Source organism: Balaenoptera physalus (assembly GCF_965194825.1).
Source record: "Balaenoptera physalus genome assembly, chromosome: 11".
Taxonomy (NCBI): domain Eukaryota; kingdom Metazoa; phylum Chordata; class Mammalia; order Artiodactyla; family Balaenopteridae; genus Balaenoptera; species Balaenoptera physalus.
In genome coordinates, this window is record NC_138896.1 from 32672670 (window position 1) to 32697433 (window position 24764).

Here is a 24764-nt window from a genome sequence, read left to right on the forward strand (position 1 = left end):
AATAATAACTCCACCACCACCTATCTCATAGTATTTTTGTGTGGATTAAATGACTTAATCATGTAAACTCTTAGAATAGAGCCTGGCACATGGTCAGCACTCATGTCTGGTCTCTACCTTCTGTCTAACTGCCCGTCGGGAATAGAAAACCCAAATGGAAATGTCATCCTACCAGGTCTCGGGCTGAGACAGTTCACCTTCCCTGTGATGACCCCTGCCTCCAACCCCACCCCCAAGCACGACTCCCTACCTCTCCCACCACCATCACAGTCTCCTCTGCCTACCAGACAAACCAGCTGGTCGATGTGGAGGCCCTTCTCTCCGTGGGCTTTCAGAATACGGACAAGAAGACAGCTCAAGAGGTTCCTCTTCTGCTCCAGGGTTCGGCCCTCATCCTCCTCTACGTTCAGGTACGTCTGGGGAGGTAGCAGCCACAGGGCCTCCCCATGGGGCCAGAGCCCAGGCTCACGGAGCTGCAGCACGCCTGGAACCCGCTCCCAGTCAGCACCCGAGGAGGGGAAGGGACAGAGGAGTGGGGGCAAAGGGGACCCCATTCTCATTCCCTACACCACCCCCACCCGGAGATCCCCGCCCCCTCGGAGCAGAGGCTCAGCCCAGCCCCCCTCAGACCTACCCCCATGTGGGAAGTCCTGACCCTCCTGCAGGGTCAAAGGGCCACTGTCAGCGGTGAGGGGCAGGAGTGCCTGGAGCAGCAGCTTGGGGCTGAGGTCAGAATTCTTCAGCAAAGCCTCTACTGACACCTCCTGGTCAGGAGAAACAGGGCCAGTCAGGAGAAGACAGTCAAGGGAAAGGAAAATAAGAGGGAGGACAGAAGGAAGGAGGGAGAGACTTGAGAAGAATAGTGACAGACAAAGCAGAGAAGAAGACAGCTAGAGGCCAAGGAGCTGAGGCACCTCCGTCTGATTGAAATTCAACAGCAGCCACATCTGCACGGTGGAAACATGGAGGGTCTGGTCCCCAAACTGCAGCTCAGCCCGGCCCAGCCACGTCCACTGCAGTCGCCGATGTGGTCCCACGTCCAGGACTGGATGGTTCTGACCTGGGAAAGTGTTGAGGGAAAATGTGGAGACAGAGTAGGGGAAACAAGGGGTCAGCGTTGAGGGGAGGGTGCACCATTCGCCAAACTTTGCTAGTCTCTGTGGGGATCAGGGCCCAGCATTCAGACACAGAGGTGCCTCGTCCAGCGCCCAGAGCTCAGCCTCCTCTGTGTCTGCCACAGGGACCTGGGAGCCCACCCTGAGCCTAGCCCTGTGCCAGGCGAGCTCCACGGCAGAAACACCAGAGAGGAGAGCTGGGTTTTGCTCCCAGGGAGCTGACAGTTTTAAAGACCCGCTGGGCTGGGTCTCTTCCTTCTCCTGTGAGCCTGGGCTGTTTGCTCAGACTAGAAAATGAGGATGCTGTCAAAGGGAGAGGGTATCAAAACGAGCCAGCCTGAGAGGTGCTCTCTGGCCAAAGATGGGACAATGTGAAGATCAAAAAAAATAACACCTGCGATGAATTGAAACACATGAAATGTTTTAAAAGCCATGAGTTCATAATGATATATTTTTTTAAAAGACCTCACCAGTCATCTTTGGAGGAAGCTAGAGAACCAACACATCATTTTGAAAACTGGTTAAAAATAAGGAGGAGGAGAAGAGAATCAAGCCTTTCCTGTATAAACAGTACTTCAGGGTAACCAAAAAGCTGATGAGAGGAAGTTTCTCTTTATAGAGGAAGCATTCTGGCTAACAGATGGAGAGGGAATGACAAAAGTAGAATGTCACTAGTTCCTAACCCTAATGGCAATGAGAATGAATGAGCGTCTAGCGAACAGCTAATGGGAAATTATACATAACGTATAGATTGGACAGACAACAGTGAAATCCACTGATCCACTTTAACATCACAGAGAGAGACAGCCTCCAGGAGGAAGTACACGATACTACCTATGAAGTGTCCTTGCCCGAGAAATCAACCCTGAATCTGAATAAGCTCCTACATCTAAATATCGGTCTTCGGGAAAGCAGACAGAGCACGGTGCCTAGAGAACACCGTGTAGACACAATCAGCAAAATTCAGCCAGTGGACAACTCTATTTGGACAACTACCCAGTTTACTCTACAAACAATTGCAAGGGGGAAGAAAACAGAGGCAGGAACCTATACATTAAGGGAGACAGGAGATATAACTCATCAAATGTAATGTATGGGCTTCGTTTGGATCCTCAATAGGCAAAAAAAAAACCCTTAATTTTAAAAGCTCGAGATGATTAGGGAAATATGAATATTGACTGTATATTTGATAATATTAGGAACTGTTACTAATTTCTGTAAGTTTGATAATTGTAGTGTCCTTGCTTTTAAAAAGAGAGTCCTTACCTTAAATTTGAGTGCTAAGGAAAGCGGGTGGGGTACAAATGAAGCAAAATTGGCCATGAACTGATATATGTTGGTATACTGAAGTTTATCTATTCTGTCTACTTTTGCGTATGTCTAAAGTTTCTCATAGGGCTTCCCTTGTGGTGCAGTGGTTAAGAATCCGCCTGCCAAGGCAGGGGTCACAGGTTCCAGCCCTGGTCCGGGAAGATCCCACATGCCGCGGAACAACTGAGCCCGTGTACCACAACTACTGAGCTTGCGCTGTAGAGCCCACGAGCCACAAGTACTGAAGCCCTCGCGCCTAGAGCCCATGCTCCACAACAAGAGAAGCCACCAGAATGAGAAGCCCACTCACCAACATGAAGAGTAGCCCCCTCTTGCCGCAACTAGAGAAAGTCTGCGTGCAGCAACGAAGACCCAATGCAGCCAAAAATAAATTAATTAATTAAATAAAATTTCTCATAATAAAATGATTTTTAAAATGACGGTGAAAATAAGCCATTCTGAAATAAAAACTGATAAAAGTTTTCCAACAATATTCCATCAATTAAGAGACTTCTTCGTAAACGAAGCGACAAAGGATTAATCACCAAAATATACAAACAGTTCATGCAGCTCAATAACAAAGAAACAAACAACCCAATCAAAAAATGAGCAGAGGGGCTTCCCTGGTGGCGCAGTGGTTGAGAATCCGCCTGCCAGTGCGGGGAACATGGGTTCGATCCCTGGTCTGGGAAGACCCCACATGCCGCGGAGCAACTAAGCTCCTGCGTCACAACTACTGAGCCTGCGCTCTAGAGCCCGTGTGCCACAACTACTGAGCCTGCGCTCTAGAGCCCGCGTGCCACAACTACTGAGACCACACGCTGCAACTACTGAAGCCCACGTGCCTAGAGCCCGTGCTCTGCAGCAAGAGAAGCCACCGCAATGAGAAGCCCGCGCACTGCAATGAAGAGTAGCCCCTGCTTGCCGCAATTAGAGAAAGCCCGCTCGCAGCAACACAGACCCAACACAGCCAAAATAAATAAATAAAATAAACAAATAAATTAAAAAAAAAAGAGCAGAACGATGCTTTGTGACCACCTAGAAGGGTGTGATAGGGAGGGTGGGAGGGGGACACAAGAGAGAGGGGATATGGGGGTATGTGTATATGTATGGCTGATTCACTTTGTTATACGGCAGAAGCTAACGCACCATTGTAGAGCAATTATACTCCAATAAAGATGTTGAAAAAAAAATCATTATGATGTGACAGCCACCATCATCCATTTAAAAAGTACAAGACAAAAAAAAAAAAGTACAAGACAAGCTCTTTATCAGACATTTTACATCATTCCTTTTACTCCTTGAAATTAATTTCCATTTCACTTCCCCCCCCAAATTTTATCCTGATGTAATACATTGATATTTTTATGCCTGACAGTCTTTTACTGATCAGTCTCTCATGTATCACAGCAACAAAACATGTATGCAAATTTGTTTAAAATTTGTTTCCCATAACCGTAAATAATAATTATTAAATTTAAAAAAATGAGTGGAAGATCTAAATAGACCTTTCTCCAAAGAAGACATACAGATGGCCAAAAAGCACATGAAAAGATGCTCAACATCACTATTACAGAAATGCAAATCAAAACTACAATGAGGTATCACCTCACACCAGTCAGAATGGCCATCCTCAAAAAATCTACACACAGGGCTTCCCTGGTGGCAGAGTGGTTAAGAATCCGCCTGCCAATGCAGGGGTCACGGGTTCAAGCCCTGGTCTGGGAAGATCCCACATGCCATGGAGCAACTAAGCCTGTGCACCACAACTACTGAGCCTGCGCTCTAGAGCCCACAAGCCACAACTACTGAAGCCCGTGCTCCTAGAGCCCATGCTCTGCAACAAGAAAAGCCACCGCGATGAGAAGCCTGCAAAACACAACGAAGAGTCGCCCCCACCTGCTGCAACTAGAGAAAGCCCACACGTGGCAATGAAGACCCAACGCAGCCAAAAATAAAATAAAATAAAAATAAATAAATTTTTTTTTAAATCTACAAACAATAAATGCTGGAGAGGGTGTGGAGAAAAGGGAACCCCTTCTACAATGTTGGTGGGAATGTAAATTGGTACAGCCACTATGGAGAACAGCATGGAGGTTCCTTAAAAAACTAAAAACAGAGCTACCATATGATCCAGCAATCCCACTCCTGGGTATATACCCAGAGAAAACCATAATTCGAAAAGATACATGCACCCCAGTGTTCACTACAGCACTATTTACAATAGCCAGGACATGGAAACAACCTAAATGTCCACTGACAGAGGAATGGATAAAGAAAATGTGGTACATATATACAATGGAATATTACTCAGCCATAAAAAAGAACAAAATAATGCCATTTGCAGCAACATGAATAGACCTAGAGATTGTCATACTGAGTGAAGTAAGTCAGACAGAGAAGGACAAATACCGTATAATACCACTTATATGTGGAATCTAAAAAAATGGTACAAATGAACTTACTTACAAAACAGAAATAAGAGTCACAGATGTAGAAAACAAACTTATGGTTACCAGGAGGGAAGGGGGGTAGGGATAAATTGGGAGATTGGGATTGACATCTACATACTACTTATATATAAAATAGATAACTAACAAGGACCTACTATACAGCACAGAGAACTCTACTCAATACTCTGTTATGACCTATATGGGAAAAGAGTCTAAAAAAGAGTGGATATATGTGTATGTATAACTGATTAACTGTGCTGTACAGCAGAAAGTAACACAACACTGTAAATCAACTATACTCCAATAAAAATTAAAAAAAAAAAAACAACTTCTAAAGGATGTACTTTAGGAAGAAAATTGAACTCAGAAAGAAGGATCAAGATGCAAAAGGAGGGACTTCCCTGGTGGTCCAGTGGTAAAGAATCGGCTTTCCAACGCAGGGGACGTGGGTTCAATCCCTGGTTGGGGAACTAAGATCCCACACGCCACAGGGCAACTAAGCCAGTGCGCCACAACTACTGAGCTCGCACGCCCCAATGAGAAAGTCCATGTGCCGCAAACTACAGAACCCACGCGCTCTGGAGCCCATGCACCACAACTACAGAGTCCTCACGCCACAACTAGAGAAAAGCCCACACGTTGCAACAAAGAGCCTGCATGCCACAACAAAAAAATCCTGCATGCCGCAACTAAGACCTGACGTAGCCAAAAAAATAGATAAAATAAATATTTTTTTTAAATGCAAGAGGAATGGTGACTAAAGCAATTGGTATGATGGCAAATCCAAACTGAATAAAACAATAATAATGATGACTAGTTGGGAGGTAAAAAAAGATACAAGATGGGAGTTAGAGCTGGAATTAAGATTTTCTATGGTCCTCTTATTGTTCAGGAAGATGGGAAGTGATAGTAACAAGTTAAGTTTACATTAAAAATATAAGGGCAATCAACTGTAGAAATAGAATGCATAACTTCCAAAACTGATAGAGACAAAAAAGGAATTTTTAAAATCCAAAATAATAAAATGCATAAAACCCCAGGGCAGAATCACATCTATAAAGGTGTTCCCTTTTTTTTTTTTTTTTGCTTTAACTGTACATTTTATATACTCTTTTGTGTATATGAAGTAACTAAAATTTAAAATAAGAAGGGTGAACTAAGAGGTTAAAAAATAAAAGCCAAATACGTCATTACTCATAATAATTATAAATAGACAAAAATTGACAATTCAAAAAGAGATTATTAGGTTGATTAAAAAAACAAATTCTAGGGCTTCCCTGGTGGCGCAGTGGTTGAGAATCTGCCTGCCAATGCAGGGGACACGGGTTCGAGCCCTGGTCTGGAAAGATCCCACATGCCGCGGAGCAACTGGGCCCGTGAGCCACAACTACTGAGCCTGCGCATCTGGAGCCTGTGCTCCGCAACAAGAGAGGCCACGATAGTGAGAGGCCCGCACACCGCGATGAAGAGTGGCCCCCGCTTGCCACAACTAGAGAAAGCCCTTGCACAGAAACAAAGACCCAACACAGCCAAAAATAAATAAATAAATTAATTAATTAATTTTTAAAAATGTATATTAAAAAAAAAACAAAAACAAATTCTAGGTATTTATAAGACACATTCCTAAAATATAAGAGTATGGTAAAGTTAAAAGTTAAATGAGGGAATTCCCTGGCAGTCCAGTTAGGACTCCGCGCTCTCAGTGCGGGGGTCGGGGTTCAATCCCCGGGGAACTAAGATCCGCAAGCCACAGAGGCAGCCAACAACAACAACAACAAAAAAGTAAAATGCTACTGGGGGAAATTCTGATGAGAGTAGAATATTGGCATGTTTTAAAGTATACTGTCAACAGGTTGCTTATTTTTTTTTTACCTTTTTATTTTATATTGGAGTGTAGCCGATTAACAATGTTGTGAATAGTTTCAGGTGCACAGCAAAGGGACTCAGCCATACACACACATGCATCCATTCTCTGCCAAATTCCTCTCCCATCCAGGCTGCCACATAACATTGAGCAGAGTTGCCTGTGCTATACAGCAGGACCTTCAGGTTGCTTATTAATAGTAGCAAGGGGAAAAATATTAACTATACAGTGGAGAAATCAAACTCTTGACCAGGTTGTCAAAATTAACATCATAAACAAGGGGCAGATGGTAATCCTGTGCTTCCAGATGTAATACCCTGAGAAGTATATAATATCAGTTAGTACTCTGGCCAGGAATGCATAACTTGAATCTAATCATGAGGAAATATACCAACTTAAAATAGGAACTACTTAGAAAATTTTAAAGGACTATATTCTCCCAAAATGTCAACATCATAAAAGACAAAGGAAGGCCGAGGAATTGTTCCAGATTAAAGGAGACTAGAGACATGACAACTAAACATAACAGGTGATCCTCTCCTGGACTGGAAAAAAACAAAAAAGAGAGATTATGGAGTAATTGACAAAATTGGAATATGGAAAGTAGATTAAAAGTATTATATGAACGTTAAATATTTGAAAGTAATAAATGTACTGTGGTTTTATAAGAGAATATTTTTTTTTTTTTAATTTATTTTATTTTTGGCTGTGTTGGGTCTTCGTTTTTGTGCGAGGCCTTTCTCTAGTTGCGGCGAGCGGGGGCCACTCTTCATCGCGGTGCGCGGGCCTCTCACTATCGTGGCCTCTCTTGTTGCGGAGCACAGGCTCCAGACGCGCAGGCTCAGTAGTTCTGGCTCACGGGCCCACTTGCTCCGTGGCATGTGGGATCTTCCCAGACCAGGGCTCGAACCCGTGTCCCCTGCATTGGCAGGCAGATTCTCAACCACTGTGCCACCAGGGAAGCCCCAAGAGAATATTTTATTCTGAGGAAATGTGTATTATTTAGGGGCAAAGAGCCAGCATATATGCAGCAGTTCATGAGAAAAGAGTATACACACACACACACCACATATACATACATATACACATTTATAGATATGTATATGTACACAAAGAACAAATGATAAAAGCAAATGGAGTGAAAAGTTAACAAAAAGTAAACTTGGATAAAGAATATATGAGTGTTCTTTGTAGTATTCTTACAATTTTTCTGTAAATTTGAATTATTTCCAAATAAGAAAATTTTCAAGTAAAGGAATAACTGAATTTTATACTTAAAATGGTTAAAATGGCAAACTTTGCTATTCATATTTTACAATAAAAGAGACCTAAAAAAATGATGAATCCAAAAAAAAAAAGTAAAAGGACAGAAAAAGATATACTAGAAAGATACTAATCAAAGAAAGCTGGTATAGGGACTTCCCTGGCAGTCCAGTGGTTAAGACTGCACGTTTCCACTGCAGGGGGCACGGGTTCCATCCCTGGTCGGTGAACTAAGATCCTGCATGCCGTGCAGCGCGGCCAAAAAAATTTTTAAAAAAAAGAAAGCTGGTATACTATTAATACCAGATAAAAACAGACCTTAAGAGAAAAAACTTTACTAGAAAGAAAGATGGTCATTTCACAATAATGAGGCTTAACTGACCATGAAGATTCTAAACCTGCATAGTCCATTATGGTAGCCACTAGCCATATGTGGCTGTTTAACTTTAAACTGGTTAAAGTACATAAAATTAAACATCGAGCTCCTCAGTCACACTAGTCCCATTTCAAGTGCTCAACAGACATGAATGGCTGTCATATTGAACAGCACAGAAAAGAACTTTTCCATCATTGCAGAAAGCTCTATTGGACAGCACTGTTAAATGATTTTAAGCTTGTATCTGATAATACAGTCAAAAAATATATAAAGCAAAACTGACATGATTAGAAGTTTAAAAATTCACTATTATAATGGTAGATTTTAGCATACCTCTCTAAGTAATAGAGCAAACAGACAAAAATGAGTAAGGTTACAGATTTGAACAACACAATTAACAATGTCAATTTAGCAGAATATACAGAAATCTATATCCAACAGTTGAAGAATACACATTCTTCTTTATCACACATAGAACACTTATAAAATCTGACCATCTACTAGGCAGTAAAGGAAGCCTCAATAAATTGCAAAGATTCAGAATCATAGAAATCATGTTCTTTGGCCACAAGGGAATGAAGGTTAAAATCTAAACCAGAAAGATAACTAAGCAAAATAAAAGTTTGGAAATTTAAAAATATACTTCCGGGACTTCCCTGGTGGTCCAGTGGTTGAGAATCCGCCTTCCAATGCAGGGGATGCGGGTTTGATCCCTGGTCGGGGAACTAAGATCCCACATGCCACAGGGCAACTAAGCCCACGTGCCACAACTAAAGAGCCCACGTGCCGCAACTACGGAGTCCACCCGCTCTGGAGCCTACATGCCACAACTAGAGATCCCAAGCGTTGCAACTACTGAGCCCGTGCGCCACAACTAAAGAGAAGCCCACCTGCCTCAAGGAAAGATCCTGCATGCCACAACTAAGACCCAACACAGCCAAATAAATAAATAAATATTTTAAAATATACTTCAAAAAAACTAATAAATAAAAATGGAAATTAGAAAATTCTTAGAACTAAACAATAATAAGGTACTACATGATAAAAACGTATGCAACATCCCAAATGTCCATCATTCATGCAGTGGAATATGACTAAACCATGCAAAAGAACAAAGTAATGACATAACTGACAACCTGAATAACTCCCACAGACGTTATGTTGAGTGAAAGATATCAGACACGGCAGAATACATACTCTATGATTCCACTTACCTGATGCTTAAAGGCAAAAATCTATGATGATAAAGGGAAAAAGAATAATTTCTCTTGGAAGAAGATACTGACTAGAAAGGGGACATGAAGGAGGAAGCCTTTTGGGGACCTGGAAATGTTCTGCATCTTCATCTGGGGAGTGGTTATGGGAGGGCATATGGACATTAAATTCATTAAGCTATAATTAAGATTTGTGCACTTCACTGAATACTAATTATACGTCAAAAAAAAAAAACTCTAAAGAAAAACAAAACCAAAAAACTTACTGAATGCAGCTAAAGTAATGTTGAGAGGGAAATGAATAGCCTTAAATAGTTTCATTTGAAAATCAGAAGTCTGAAAGGACTAAAAATTAAGTAAGCATGCAACTTGAAGCTAAAAAAAGAAAAATAGAACAAATTCATATAAAGTTGAAGAAAATGAGAGAAATTAATGAAGATCTAACCCACACTTTTCCCCCCTTCCTTAGGAGATGGTTCTCTCTAGAGATTATTTTTCTTCATATCTACACATTCCTGTCCAAAGATCCTCTCCTCTTCCTCTCTGAGATGCCACCCCAAATCTCACCCCAATCTCCAACTGCCTGTCCCTATCTCCTCACTCTGGTTGTAGAAATTGGAGAAGCGGTCAAGGGCATCACAGAATTCTGTGGGAAGGCACTTTCTGGGATGGTACAGGTAGCAGAGTGGAGAGACCGGCCAGCAGCGTGGTGACAGGACCAGTACAGAAACTGTTGGACTTGGATCTTCAATAAATAGTTCTTTCTCAGCCTCCTCTTCCTCCTCTTCCTCCTGAGAGACAGAAGGATTTCAAGGGCTCTTGGGCTCTTCTTTGGTCTAGTCTTCTCCTGCTCTCCCACTCTTTCCCTTGCTCTCACCTCCTCTTCTTCCAGGCCCTGTTCCTCCTCATCCTCCTGCTCCAAGAGCAGCTTGTCCAGCTGCTGCAGCTGGTGCACGTGGAACTGGCGCTGCAGCTCCTCCGAGGTGCTCAGGCTCCGCAACATCTGCTGGGGGAGGCGGTTGGGGAAGCAGGGGCCGATCTGCTCCAGCACGGCCCCCTCCAGCCAGCTCGAGCCCACGCTCAGGAGACGGTCCGCCATGTAGTGCCTGCAGCGCGCACAGCCCAGGCCGAGCCTCAGTGTGGGTGCTCGGCATGGGCTCCCGCTCCGGAACAGAGGTACCTCTGTTGTAGCCTGCCTGGGTCACAGGCCATCCCTCACCTCGTCCTTCCCACCAGTGCCACGGCCATCTCTGCATCTTAATCTCGCCTCCCTACTGCTCCTCCCTCACCTTTCCTCTAAGGCTCAGGTCTCCCCCTTCTCTAGACTCTATGCCTCCCATGTCCTACTTCTCCAGCCCCACACTCACTGGTAGAAGTGCTCAAAAGTTGTGGCCAGCTCCAGGCCAGAGAGGACCATGATGGGCTCCAGGTGCCACTGGAGCCGCCCCAGCATTTCCACTCCAGGGGTTCCACCCATCAGGCCACCCTGGATCTGCTGGTCGATGTGCCTGGCGAACTGCTCACTCATCTGGGGGCAACGGGAAGGGCAGCAGCAAACCGTGAAGAGGGAGTGGAGTAGGAGGGTGGCGGGCGGAAGGAGGTGAAAAGGCAGAGCAGAAATGGACTGGGAAGCCGGCGGTCCCCAGCACTCACGTGGGCAGCGGTGAGGAAGGATTGCTGTAGCAAGGCACCCGAGAAGCCGCTGTGCAGGGCCAGCATGAACGCTGCTCGGGGCCCGAAGAGCTCCGAGCCTGCTCTCTGCAAGCGCTCGTAGAGTTTACAGTAGCGGGGCACGAAGTCTGGCGCCCTCCAGGCCGCAGCCAGGAACCTGCTGACCTGAGGAGAAAGGGGAAACTGCATCCAAGGGGCAGCCCAGCAGCCTCGGTCCCGCCCGGACCTCAGCTCCCTCTGCCCACCTGCTCCTGCACCACACTCAGCCAGCACTGGGTTATGTTCCGCAGGCTGCTGCTTGGAAGAACTGGTGAAGGCCCAGGGCTCCGGTCCTGACCCTTACTGTTCTTGCTGACTGTGGACACAGAGGTCAAAGGACGGGGTTCATCTCAGCCCCTGGGCGAGTCCCGGCGTCCTGGGAACCGAACGCTTGGAAGGCCCATGGCAAAGCAGAAAGGATGAGTAAAACCCAGGAGAGAGAGGAGTCCGATATCACCGCTGCCCAGATTCTTAGTTCAACTGGCCATGACTGGGACTCACAGGGCCGAGTGGACGGCTCAGGAGAAGGCCCAGGAGGAGGCTCCACGTGCACCAGCAAGTGGCAAAGGCGACGGACTCGAGAGGCAAAGGCTGCTGCTCGACTCAGGGGGTTCCGAGAGCTCTCTCTTTGCTCTAAGTACTGATCCAGCAGCCACCCCAGGGAGCTCACACCTTCCACATCTAAAAGAAGATGGGTCAGGAACAGGTCTCCATGGGTGATGGGGAAGGGAGAGCCCGGGAGAAGGACAGAGAAGGAGTGATTGTACAAAAAGGATTTGGGGGCAGCAGGGCCTTCGTCCTCCCCTCACCAAGGTTTGCTTCAGCTGGAGTCTGGGGACATGGGAACAGGTTGGGGGGGGGGTAGGGGGGGTGGAGGGTGGAGAATTCAAATACCAGAGTCTCAGGGAGCAGTCCCTGGGGCAGGAAGGAGAGGAACACTGAGGTGACAAGCCTTCAGGGACAAAGACAGGAACCAAAAGAACCAAGAGCATTAACTCAAGTCAGCCCTGGGAATAATTACAAGGAGCGGGTTAGTTGGGCCAGGGATGGGGACGGTTACCAGGGGAGGTGATGTTCTGCACCAGGGGGCTGACCAGGGCCTCCCAGCAGGTCTTGCCCAGTGCTTGGGCGGCCTCATCGTCAGGGAGGAATCGATCGGCAAAATTCTGCTCATGGCGCAAAACCCTGTTCAGTCTGGGAACAAAGAGTGTCTGGTCAAGGATTAAAGACTCCCCTGAGGCCTCCACTCAAGCACGCTCAACTCCCAGTCACCCCGAGCTGAGCCAGTCCCTTACCCTGCTCCCCTTGCTCCCCCCCCTCAGCACACACGTCTCATCTCTGCTCTGTCCCCGATCCCGGCCGCTGCTTTACCCTTCAGACTCCCCCAAAGCACAGCTCCTGCTCCCTTAACCATCTCCTCTCCTCCCTGCCTGCCTCCTGCCCACTCACCTGGGGCAGAGCTGGAGGAGGCGCTTGCGGTCCTCTGCAATGTCCCGGCTCCAGGCTTGCGCCCGAATTGTGTAGAAGAGACATGTACGGCGACACAGCTGCTCTCGGAATAGCGGCCAGAAAGTGGGCTTGGGGCCCAGGACCTCCACGCCCCGAACCCGGGTGTCGATGCCGCCCTGCAATGTGCACAGGCCTCACACCCTCGGCTCCCTGGAGACATTCCCACATCTCTAGAACTCAACAGGTTCCTGGGCCATCCACAAGCAGACCAAGGAGGACCCTTGGCCTGAGCCTGGCCTGAATGCTGGAGAATCCAGGCACTGCGGAGACCCTGTGCTTCCTCCTGGTCCCCAGCCCCCAGCCTCTGCCCTCGCCCCACCTGCTGGCAGCGCTTTATGCGGATCTGGATGACAGGCCAGAAACGGCTGAGGTTCTCCAGGAGGACCACCCGGCTGGCGGAAGGCATCACGTTCACCTGGTGGGGCAGGGGAGAAGAGGTAGAGAGAGAGCTGTCACCTGCAGAAGTGGAACGGGAAGGACTGTTGACAGCAACCAAGTCTGTGACAGTGTGTGCCCTTCACCTCACCCGCCCTGCGCCCGTGGATCTACACGCCTCCACAGCCCTAATTCTATTCTCGCTGCTTACGAGGCAGTGTCTGCCTGGGAGGAAGGGATGTGGGAGCTCCCCACGGACTGGGTCCTTCCGATAAGGCCCCGGGACCAACAGAAGGATGGAGAGTAAGGGGAAGCGGGGCACAGGGTCCCCACCGTGTTGAGCTCCGTGCTGATGCAGCTGGCACTGTCACCCCCAAACACCACCACCCTGGCCGGCATGTAACTTGAGTCCTCACTGGCCACCAGCAGAGTCAGCTGCCTGGCAGAGGAAAAAGGAATCAGTCAGAACCAGGGCCCTGGTCTTGGTTCAGAACTTCAGCCCACCATTTCCTCTTCAGACTCCTGTCCTATGCTTAAGCGTCAGTTTTCCCCAGACCCCCGCTCTTCCCTTTATCCTCCCCCAAAGTGGCTTCATTTAAATCCATAGTTTCAACTGAAAGTTCACACCCTAATGACTCCAAATCCACATCACTACCCTAGACCACTCTCCTGAGCTTTCACGCCATGCATCCAACAGACATTTCTTCGTCGTGCCCACAGGCACCTCCAAGCCTACATGCCCACACGGACCGGTCGTCTGTCTGTAGAAACCTGCTCCTCTTCTTCTCCTCTTCTCTCTCCTGGGAAAGAAAACTGCCATCCACCTAGTTCTCCAACTAGAACACATGACTTCTCCCTCACGGCCACCCTCATCCAGTCAGTGGCAGGCGCTGTAGACGCCACCTCTCAAGCTCTCCCAGTCCACCGCCTCCTCGCCATCTATTCCCATCCCCTCTGCCTCACTGAACGCTCATCACTCAGTAAGCCTTCCAACTCTCTCCCAGCCTGCCACCCAAACTCGCATAATTGCCAGAGTTCTCTAAATTAAAAAGTCTACTTTTGTCTCTTTCCCTCTTAAAATCCTTCAGTGGCTCCTCAAGTTTCAGAATAAAGCTCAAAGTTGTTAGATCACAGAACTTTGTGGTCCGGCTCTGCCTCCGTTTCTGGCTTCCTCTCCTGCCACTTCACTACACATACCCTTCGTTCCAGCCAAACACAATTACTTAAAGTTCCCCCAAATACATCATTGTTTTTTGCTTCCATTTTGCACATACGCTGTCCCTCGGCCTGGAGTATCCGTTGCCCTCTCTTTACCTCATCAATTTCTATTGCAAACTTAACCCAGACAGCCCCTCCTTCCGGCAGCCTCCTCTGAGCTCTCAGTTGGCATCAGGATCCAGTGCACACATCAACCGTAACTTTTTTCTTACTCTATTTCTTACTGATTTTCCAGCCTGGCTCCCCAACAAGACTGTAAGTTCCCTGAAGACAGGCCCCTTATCTTACTGTCCGCGCAGCTCCAGACCCTTGCAGGGTGCCTGGCACAGAGTACACAATAAACAAATGCCCAAGGGAGGAGTGGATAAGTGAGTCATTGCTCTCCCTCGACCAAAACCACAGGGCAGTGACATGTGACCTGTAGGGGGAGCACGGCACAGGCTTGGGGAGTAAGGGGAGGTCTACACTTAGCTCAGGGAGATTAGGCCAACGTGTCTATCTGTTCACTGCACAAAATGGGTTTCAGTGTGTCCCTCAGGCATAGGGGTTCAGTCGGGGTTGTGTGTACGTGGGCAATCCTCTGAGGATGTGTACTGGGGCATATCAGAATATTCGTGTGTGTGCACACACGTGTGTGAGGGCACACATGCACACATGGACATGGGCACGCTCACACCTAACAAGAACACCACGGTGCATGTGTAGGGTGATGTAGTGGGAGCCAGTGCTGCCGTTGGACTCCCAGTAGGTCTTGGGGTTTCGGTCTGTCAGCTTGCTGGCCCGGTGCGGGTTGGAGGACACCTCCACCTTCTCCCAGCACTTGTCCTCCTTCACCTCCACGCTGGAGCCTGTGGGCAAGCGGGAAGCCTGGTTAGTTGAGAGAGGAGAAAGGAAGGGGACTAGGGAGCAGGAAGGGAAGGGGGGAACAGATGCTGGGGTGGCAGCAGGAGAAAGTAGATGGGGGCACGAACCCTGGCAGAGATGCCTGAGGAACACGTCAAAGAAGGGGATGTTGATGGGGCGGTAGGTTCGTCTGTGGTCTTCGATCTGGCCCAGCACCATCTGCAGCTCAGACATTGGAGAGAAGGGGTGTGGGGAGGGGGCAGAGACACGGAAACACATGTGGAGAAAGAATCAAGGGGCAACAGAACACTCAACCCCTTTCTTCCCAAATTTTGGCAGAACAGAACCATGTGGGGTAAAGGTTGGGGAACAAGTGCCCTAGATTTGCTACTACTTATGCCAAACAGGGACATGCACTGAACCACCTTCCCCTGATTCTGGCTTACTTCTCAGCTCCGGACCCACACACCTCCTCACCTGAATGCAGCCAGCCAGGATGCTGGAGGTGAGGTTACTATAGAGCTGGGCGTGTTTCTCACACTCTGTCACCAGGTCCCGCAGCTCACAGGCCAGCAGCAGCTGAGCCGAGTGCTTGTCCAGGACTTTGGCGAGGGCCTCTTTGGCTCCCAGGCAGCAGAGCACCACTGCATAGTCTTTGTGCATGGAGGCCAGGCGATACAGGAAGCAGAGCAGCTCCTGAACAATCTGGCCCAGAGCCACAGAGATTAACGTAGGGAAACAAAGGGCAGGCTGTACAGGCTGAGGGGTGGGTTTAGAAATGGGGATGTGGTGGCTGAGATTTTGGAGAACGTGAAAGCAGAGTACCAAAGACAGGCTGGCACAGAACACTGGGGTGCCGGGACTCCAGAGTGAGTTGGCAGGGGCAGAGCTCGGGCACAGCTCCCCAGGCTTCTTCCTGCCAGGACCAAGCTATCTCAGGAGCCAACCTCGGTGTCTGAGCCTTGCTGCACAAGGCACAAACCCCAAAGGCGGAGAGCAAGGACTGTGTGGACTGGTGAACGTGGGCTTCTCCTAAACCCAGAATCTAAAATTCAGGTGCAGCCAGAAGGCCTCAGTTCAGGAGACGCTCAGATGACGCTGGTCTCCTTCCTACACACCCCTCCCAGTTTCCAGACTCATCCAGGAAGGCTGTGCTGCACCCTCCAGAACCTCACTAGGTAGCTGGTGTCCAGAGGCTGCCTTTCCCTCCCCCACCCTTGCCAAGGCTCTGGTACCTCAAAGTCACTGCTAGGGCCACTCAGACAGTTGAGGCAGGGCTCCAAGACCTCGTGCCAGGGAAGGACCATGGCCTCCGGGTGATCCAGCAGCCGGGTCATGACCCTGGCGAGGGATGGAAATAAGTGAAGTCCCTGCAGTCTGCCAGCTGCCCTTGCCCCCGACGCACGGGTGCCCCCGAGCTGGCCTCTCACCTCAGCGCCGTCAGCAGCAGAGTTTTGTTGGGCCCGGGGGCGTCCAGAGTCCGCAGAAACAGGAGGAAGGGCTGGCTCTCCTGCTGGAGGCGCTTGAGGAGAGGTCTCATGGCACCCCCTGGGCTGCCCTCTCGGCACAGCACGCGCTCCAAGTCCAGGAGGAGCTCTGCAGACGGGCCCCCCACCAGGGATCGGATCAGTAGCTCAGGGGACCCATCCTGGCCCTGGGCACCAGGCGTCTCCAGTGCTGCTGCTCAGACACACAGGAGGCAAAAAATGGGTAGGAAGCAGAGTCATACAAATTGGTCAAACTCAGAAACTGGCAGATGCAGAAAATAACCGCCCACACCCCCCAATTTTCCTCCTGTTGTGAGGATGTCTGAAGTCTCTACTCAACTGTGGGGGATTTTCTTTTCTGGCATCAAATATATACCTAGCTACATCTGTAAAAAAAATTAGTATGGCAAAAACAGTCAAGTTAAACAGCACAGTTTTAATCTCATACAGTCCCACAACTACCTTTTATTATTAACTGTCAGCTTTGCTATTACAGAAGTCAATAACTATTAGCTACTACAGTCACATCCCTATACTACCTAGCATGGTGGCTTCAGATGTACAGACTAAAAGACACAGTGCTTATTCTGATTTGCCCCCATACTTCCAGGTTTCGCTTGTTTGTTAAATACAAAAGGTTTCTTCCCTATGGCATCAATATTTCACATTCTAGTCACCAACTTTCTGTACCATAAGCTACAATTCCTCTACAGAAGGCCTCTCTAGAAGTCATTTCAACCAACCTTCCAGTGTCCAATAAGAGCGGACCAAACCCAGCCCAGCCAGATGGGAACCCTTTTATGTTTAAAGCCATTCAGAGAAGGCAATTTCCTTGTACCTATTCTACAGTCCCCCTCTCCTCTTGGTCAGGAAGTTCTACTTGAGACCCAACTTGAGTACCAAAACCCTCACTCATTTCCTGAAGGTTCATCGTGTCTTTCCAGCACAGTACTAGGATGTAAACCTGAGCCCTCCTGGCCGCGGGCGGGGACCGATTCCTCAGCACAACCACCGCCTCCCCAATGGTACCTGCACGCTCGGGACTGCCCGGTGGCTCCGAGTAGCGATTGAGAAGCATCATGAGGATGGTGCGTGTGGTGGGCATGGTTTCTGTCCCCGGTGCTATCCCTGAGTGTCTAAACAAGGTGTCTCTCAGCTCTCGGGTTATGATCTGGTCTCCCAGAGTGTGGTGGTTACACAAAAGTAGGTTGAGGAGGAGCAGGCCGTTTCTCACCGCAGAGGAGCACCTGGGAGGAGGGAGGTGACCCAGGAAGAAGTTGAAAGAGAGTGAATGCAATGGAAGCAGGAAGCCAGCTTCCTGGAGGGAGGAGCCCTGCAGCTGGGGAGGGAGGGGCTCCGGGGGTCCCCCTAAGGCCAGACATCTGGCCTCTTGACCTCAGGTCACTCCTCCCAACTCCAGGAAGGAAGAGCAGGTGTCTCTGATCTCTCTGGAATCTCCCTACCCTCAACCACTGGCCTCTCTTCTAACAACAGCCAGAGAGGGCCACCACATTTCATCCAGAGGCAACGACGTGAGAGGAATTTCTGTGGAATGCATGAGATCTGGGCAGGGGAGCAGCAGGGCTTGGGGCTTAGCAGGAGTTTGGAGTTTGGAAGGGGAGGTCCTGACCCCTCCGTGTTCAGCATCAGGATCACGGCAGCAGGGACGGCGAGGAGCAGGCTCTCAGCGCCCGGGCGTGTGGCCGAGTCAATGCTGGCGAAGATTTCCCTGGTCATCTGGGCATCAAACAAAGGGTGGATAGAATCTCGGCCGGTAACAAGAGTGGGGATCTCCGAGGAGCTGGCAATGGCCAGCATCTTCAGCGCCTGCGAGGGGATGTGAAGGCAGAGTCAGGAGTGGGCAAAGCCACCATGCAGAGGAGGGGAGAGCCGGGCCATCATTCTAGGCCTCAACCTTCGGGGCAGCTGAGCTGTTTGCAAATAGAAATGAAAGAGGTAATGATGGGACGTCAAAAAGAAAGAAAAAAAAGAAAGCCAACCAAAAAAACCTAAGGCTCCATGGTAACGTGAGCCTGCAAATTCTCTCTGCCAGCACCGAGGCTCACCGAGTGCTGGGGTGGCCGCCCCTCCGCAGCTTCCCCTCAGGACGTAGCCCTTTCACAGCCTCTACTTGTCTCCAAGGCTTTCCTTTAAGTTGTCTTCCATCTCGCTTGGCCACTCCTCCCTTTGAAAAACCTCTCTTCCCTTGAGTTCCATAACTTCTTGTCCTCCTGGTCGTCCTACCTCTCTGGAGTTTCTCTGCTGCCGGGTCCCAAATACGGAAGTTCCTTGTCCCCCTTCTCCTCGATCTCTGCACCCCCTCCCCAGGCAACCTCGGCCATTCCCCCAACTGCCGCTAGCACCTGTGTGCCAACACTCCCACCCCTATGTCCCCTGGTCTCCAAAGGCAGTATCCAGCCTGCCTGGATGAGGCTACTTGGGTTGACTCACAGGCAGAGCAGCTGGAATTATAGGAAAAAATACTGGTAATATGCCAACTTGCTGCTGGTACTAAAGAGAATCTTAAATTAGGATGAACACTAAACCATCAGGGTGGAGAATGTCTTGGCTGGTGAAAGGGTTGACTCTTGAGAAGAAACCTTCTAAGGATGAAGTAAATTAGAAATAATTCTCAGGATGATCTCCCTTGTGAGGGCTGGATCCTTCAAGCAAATGCTACCTCATAATGAGGCTTTTTCCCTTTGGCTACCTCCCCCTCCCCCAAGCTGAATTCTGTAGACCTTAAGTTATAAACAAAAAGATGCAATTCTGTTATAGGGCAAGAGTTCAAATTTAGAGGCCAATGTCGTATTTTGGTCATGCGGTTTGAAAGGATCAGGGAATTTTTTGAGCAGACACGGCCTCAGCTAGGAATGCTTGGCTGCTCTTGGGAGGAGCAGCATCAGGCTGGCCCCATAAAGGACGAGCCTCCCGGCCTCTCCCTGGGAAGCCTGCCCTAAGAGCACCTGTGCTCCAGTCCATGCTGCTGCCGTTACACTGCTGGAATCCATTCTCAGAACTGCTCTGGACGAGGCCTACCTGTCCCCTGCCCATACCTCCCTACCAGCCAGCCCTTCTGTCTGGAGTACTCAGGAAGCCAATTCTTCCTCCCTGAACGAGGGCCTCCTTTCACCATTCTCTGGGCCCGGTGGGGGCAAGGCAATGGCAATGCTGGCTGGGCTTTACCCACATCTGGTGAGGAGGTATTTTCTGTGTACTGGTACCACTCAGACAAAAGGGTTAAAAAATACTCTGTCACATCTAGAAATTTAGTCTTTAATCAGACACCTAGTTGTAACTAAAAAGCCATGGGAAAGTCAGCATACCTAGAAATTCAACCTGACCTTCTCTCCACACCTCTTCCTCTTCCAACATTCTCCCCCTTGGCAAATGACCACCTCATCCACCCCTGCTGCTCAATTTTCAACCTGGGAGTCATTCTCAAAAACATTCTTCTCCCTTCCTCCAAATACGCATTCAATCACCAAGACTGTCCAGCTGGATCTCTTCCATCCACCTGCATCTTTCCATCCCAACGTCTCCCCCTTGTCCGAATCACCAGAGAACCTCCTTGAGATCAGCCACGCCCCCAACCTGCCCACCCTGCCCATCACTCTCTACCTCCAGGCCCGGTCCACTCACCGCCAGCCCTGCCTGCTGCACCAAGACAGAAGTCTTATATTCTTGCATGCAAACCAGCACAGCGTAGATGCCACCCTCCCTGGCGAAGAGTGGGCGCCACTCGTGCTTGGTCATGAGCAGGTAGAGGAGGCGCAGGGCCAGCACCACCACCATCTTCTCTCCCACCTGGTTGGTCAACAGCTCCACCAGCGTCTTCACTAGCTTCTCTCTGAGACAGAAGAGACATCGGGGTTCCCCATCCCAAGAGTCATGTCTGGCTGCCCGCCCAACCCTGTCCACCAAGATCCAGTCCATCACCCCCCACCCCCCTCCATCCTACTCTCCCTGCCTCAGTCCCAGTCCTGCTGCCCTCTCCTCTGCAGTCTGTCTCAGGCTCTTCACCTCATCAAGTAGGGAGTACTGCAAAAAGGTTATGAACTCTGGTTCATCTTTTCAAATAAATCTATAAATTTAGTATAATGCTAATCAAAATGCCCAAAAGGTTTAAAAAAAAAAAAATGACAGGCAGGTTTAGGTACAGGAAGAGAAAATATGCAAGAATTGTCAAGAAATGTTTGGAAAGAAATAAGTGTAGACTTGCTTACTACTTATCAAAATATAAACTTACAATAATTAAAACTCCGGAAACAATACAGGGTAGCCAAACAGACGAACAGATGAGAAGAGAGATAAGGGTAGCATCTCAGACAGTGAGGACAGGAAGGACCATACAAAACGTGAGGCAGAGACATGTGGCTATCTATCCGAAAAAACGAAGGCTGGAGCTCTGCTTCACTCCATTTGCAAAAATAAACCGCGAACAGATTTTAAAATAAACGTGAAAGTAAAATCATAAATATTTTTAGAAAGTATAAGGAAATATTTTTATAATCCTAGAATGGAATAGACCCTCTTAAAACCCAGAAGCCATTTTTAAAAAGTTGAAAATATAGCAACATGAAAATCTGAAACTTCAGCATAATGAAAGATACTATCCACAAAATTAAGAGCCCAGTCACATAAGCTAGGGAAAGGGTCCAGTGAAAATGCTGATCTGAAGGGAAGGAAGAAGTGTCTCCAGAGTTCCTAGATCACAGTGAGCATCACAAGAGGAAAAAAGCTGGGACTGACATTTTTCTCCACAGTGACAGAGATGCATATTGAGGGGGTGGCCTGGGAAATAGGAAGGAAAGGAGGACAAAAAGAGAAATTCTGGGAAATAAGACAAATAAAAGCACTGAGAAAGTTCTGTGTTTATCTCTGTCTTTTCTGTTGTCATTGTACTGGGGTCTCGAGGTCCAGAGGTCCTGGGGTCCATAGAGCCCTAACTCGACCAGGTGCCGATGGGGACCAGCGGTCAGAGTGCTAACAGCCCCTCCCCATGTAGAGACGCTTTCTGTCTTTTCTCATGAGCTTTATGATGACTACAACGTGAATCGAACGTGCTTTAAATATATATCCCTCTCTGTGGCCGTGATTTACTATAAACAAGTTAACATACATATGAATGCATATGAATATGAATAAATAAATATAAGTAAGGATGTTTACTAAAATGTTAACAGTGACTACCTCTGCATAAAGGGTTTTCAGATGATTGTTATCCTCACAACTTTCTATTTTTCTTACAGCGAGCATGTATTATTTTATATTCAGAAAATTAAGTTAATATGATTTTGACAGAAAAAGACAAGCAAAATATTTGAAACAGAAGTAATGGATTAATATCCAGAATGTCTGTAAATTTAAAAAAAGGCTAAGACCAGGGACTTCCCTGGTGGCGCAGTGTTTAAGAATCCGCCTGCCAATGCAGGGGACACAGGTTCGATCCCTGGTCCGGGAAGGTCCCAAATACCACGGAGCAACTAAGCCCGTGCACCACAATTACTGAGGCTGCGCGCCACAACTACTGAGGCCTGTGCGCCTAGAGCCCATGCTCTGCACCAAGAGAAGCCACGGCAATGAGAAGCTCGCGCACCGCAACTAGAGAAAGCCCACAAGCAGCAACGAAGACATAACGCAGCCAAAAATAAATTAACTAATTAAGAAAAATACATTAAAAAAAAAAAGACTAAGACCCAATAAGGAAGTGGGCAAAGGATAAGAATATTTATAGCAGAAGAAATACAATGCATGCAAATATGCCTAACTTCTCTAGAACTAAGAAATTAAAACAAGGAGATACCAATCACTTCAAATTTCCCCAACCTGATAGATTTTAAAAATGATTAATATCCAGTGCTGGCAGATGTGAGGAAAAACAGATCGATTAGAACACTATTTGAGAGAACAGACTTGTGGTTGCCAAGTGGAGGAGGAGAATGGGGGAGGGAAGGATTGGGAGTTTGGGATTAACAGAGGCAAACTATTATATATAGAATGGATTAACAACAAGGTCCTACTGTATAGCACAGGAAACTATATTCAATATCCTGTAATAAACCATAATAGAAAAGAATATGAAAAAGAATATATATATATGCATAACTGAATCATTTTGCTGTACAGCAGAAATTAACACAACATTGTAAATCAACTATACTTCAGTAAAATAAAATTTTAAAAAAGAACGCTATATTTGAACTTGGATATAATCATACTGCAGGGTCCGAGGCAGTATTGAAGAATGAGGCAGCGCCATGCGGACTGACATACTGAGTGTAGACATACTGCGTGCAGGGGGAAAGCTGCCGAAACAGGCAGAGTGTGATCACATATATGAAAACACAAACTCAGAAAACACACTAACAAATGTCAATCTCTATAAGGTCTGAAGGATATGTGCTGGGACATGACAACAGTGGTAAAAACAGACCTTGGCTTTTCATTCTCTGTTCTTTCATACTCTTCAGATCTTTTAAAATAAGAATGCAGTTGTGTATTATTTGTATAACTAAGAAGTATTTAAAATTTTTTTAATAGATAGAAAGTAGGGAGGGAGGAAAAAGAGGGGAGAAAAAAGAAAAGAAAACTCAAGCTCAAAAGCCAAAAGGACCTAGATTTGAATCCTGGCTCTGTTATCTGTCAAACTGGACAAGTTACTTAAATTCTCTAAGCCTCAGTTCCTGACCCACACAATGGATAAGAACAGCATCAAGTTCTCCTCTGGAGATAGGAGGATTTAATGAGAGAATGCTTATACAATTTTAAGCACAAGGCCTGGCACAGAACAAATGCTCCAAGAATATTAACCATCGTTAATATTCCACCCTCCTGCTCAGCTACCCCTCAGGCTGACCCTTCTTTCCTCCCAGCCTTTCTAACTCTTGATCTCATAGCTCCTTCCCTCCCCCACCATCCTCCCCCACTGACAGCTTAAACCATAACCCCCTCCACCTCTCCATGGTTCTAACCTTAGGGATCTGTCGGGACTGACCAGAGGGTGGTCCCGTTCAGTGACTTCCTCCACGGCCTGAGAGAGGGCATAGAGTCCCGAAAGCTGCAGATTTGTGTCCAAGCTGGATATCTGCACAGTGGCCACGACCGCTGCCACATGCTGATCCAGGGAACTGCGTGGCCCAGGACCCCGCAAGGCTCTAGCCATTTCTGAAAGCGGTGAGGGAAAGGCAGTACCTTAAAAAAACTGTGGCAACTTCACGCTGGAAGTCTTAAAAGGTCAAGTCCAGTTATCCTACTGACATTTTAACACACTGTTCACTATTGTAGCTTGCACCTAGAACTTTCCCAATTCTGTGTGAGGGATTTAATAGTCAAGCAATGAAGATGATAATACTCCGGAATACAGACCCTCCTTTTCCAGGGATACTGAAGAAAGGGAGCAGTGATCAATTACAGATAATCAAGGTCGAAGGAAGGAAAATGGATGCACGCTTCCAAACCATTATCCCATACAAAAGTGACCTCCCTCCACGGCTTGCCCTCTGCCCTGACCACCCAATTCTCTGGGGACCACCCGGGCCTTGCTCCAACCTCTTTGCCCTCCCCTCCCAGCACCTGACTCACCACTGGCTGCCTCCTTCATCTCGGCGGGCAGAGCCATCCCCTCAGTTACCAGAAGCTGGTTAAACAGCTGCGAATCACTCTGTGCCATGGGGGGCTCAGTTTTTCCCCTGGCAGGCTCTGCCTCTAACTTAAGGGGCTTTGCTTTGGGGGACTCAGCCTCTTCCTCTGAGAAGTTGGCCTCTGACTTGGACTCCTCTTCCAGATCTGGGGAACTGGAGTGACTTTGCGAAGAAGACGAGCTGCTCAGTGCCTTGGGTGGCAGCCCGTACTTGGTGTAGATCTGGGAGTTGAGCAGGTCGCTGAGGGCGCTGCCCTCAAACCGATTACTGAGAACCTGCAGTAGACCCTCAGCCATCGCTACGGGCATGGAGATTTCACCTAGGGCCTTCTCACCCAGGGTCTGGCAACAGAATGGTATGTATTTTTTAGGAAGGAGCAGACA

The 24764-nt window shown here is 48.0% G+C and overlaps 1 protein-coding gene across 2 annotated transcripts in view; it reads right to left on the reverse strand.

The window, feature by feature from the left end:
• CUL9 (cullin 9) overlaps window positions 1-24764 on the reverse strand; it is a 38832-nt gene that overhangs the window by 8786 nt on the left and 5282 nt on the right. For both annotated transcript variants that reach the window (XM_082414569.1, XM_082414570.1), the window contains exons 7-29: window positions 24323-24722; window positions 23713-23905; window positions 20381-20588; window positions 18369-18565; window positions 17768-17985; window positions 16682-16931; window positions 16487-16592; window positions 15729-15956; window positions 15380-15470; window positions 15085-15256; window positions 13524-13629; window positions 13135-13230; window positions 12756-12931; window positions 12367-12500; window positions 11808-11987; window positions 11513-11622; window positions 11250-11432; window positions 10964-11124; window positions 10474-10702; window positions 10198-10387; window positions 915-1060; window positions 635-764; window positions 285-484 (exon numbers count right to left, since the gene is read on the reverse strand). In XM_082414569.1, coding sequence (XP_082270695.1) covers window positions 285-484; window positions 635-764; window positions 915-1060; window positions 10198-10387; window positions 10474-10702; window positions 10964-11124; window positions 11250-11432; window positions 11513-11622; window positions 11808-11987; window positions 12367-12500; window positions 12756-12931; window positions 13135-13230; window positions 13524-13629; window positions 15085-15256; window positions 15380-15470; window positions 15729-15956; window positions 16487-16592; window positions 16682-16931; window positions 17768-17985; window positions 18369-18565; window positions 20381-20588; window positions 23713-23905; window positions 24323-24722 — 4104 coding nt within the window. The remainder of the gene's footprint in view (window positions 1-284; window positions 485-634; window positions 765-914; window positions 1061-10197; window positions 10388-10473; window positions 10703-10963; window positions 11125-11249; window positions 11433-11512; window positions 11623-11807; window positions 11988-12366; window positions 12501-12755; window positions 12932-13134; window positions 13231-13523; window positions 13630-15084; window positions 15257-15379; window positions 15471-15728; window positions 15957-16486; window positions 16593-16681; window positions 16932-17767; window positions 17986-18368; window positions 18566-20380; window positions 20589-23712; window positions 23906-24322; window positions 24723-24764) is intronic.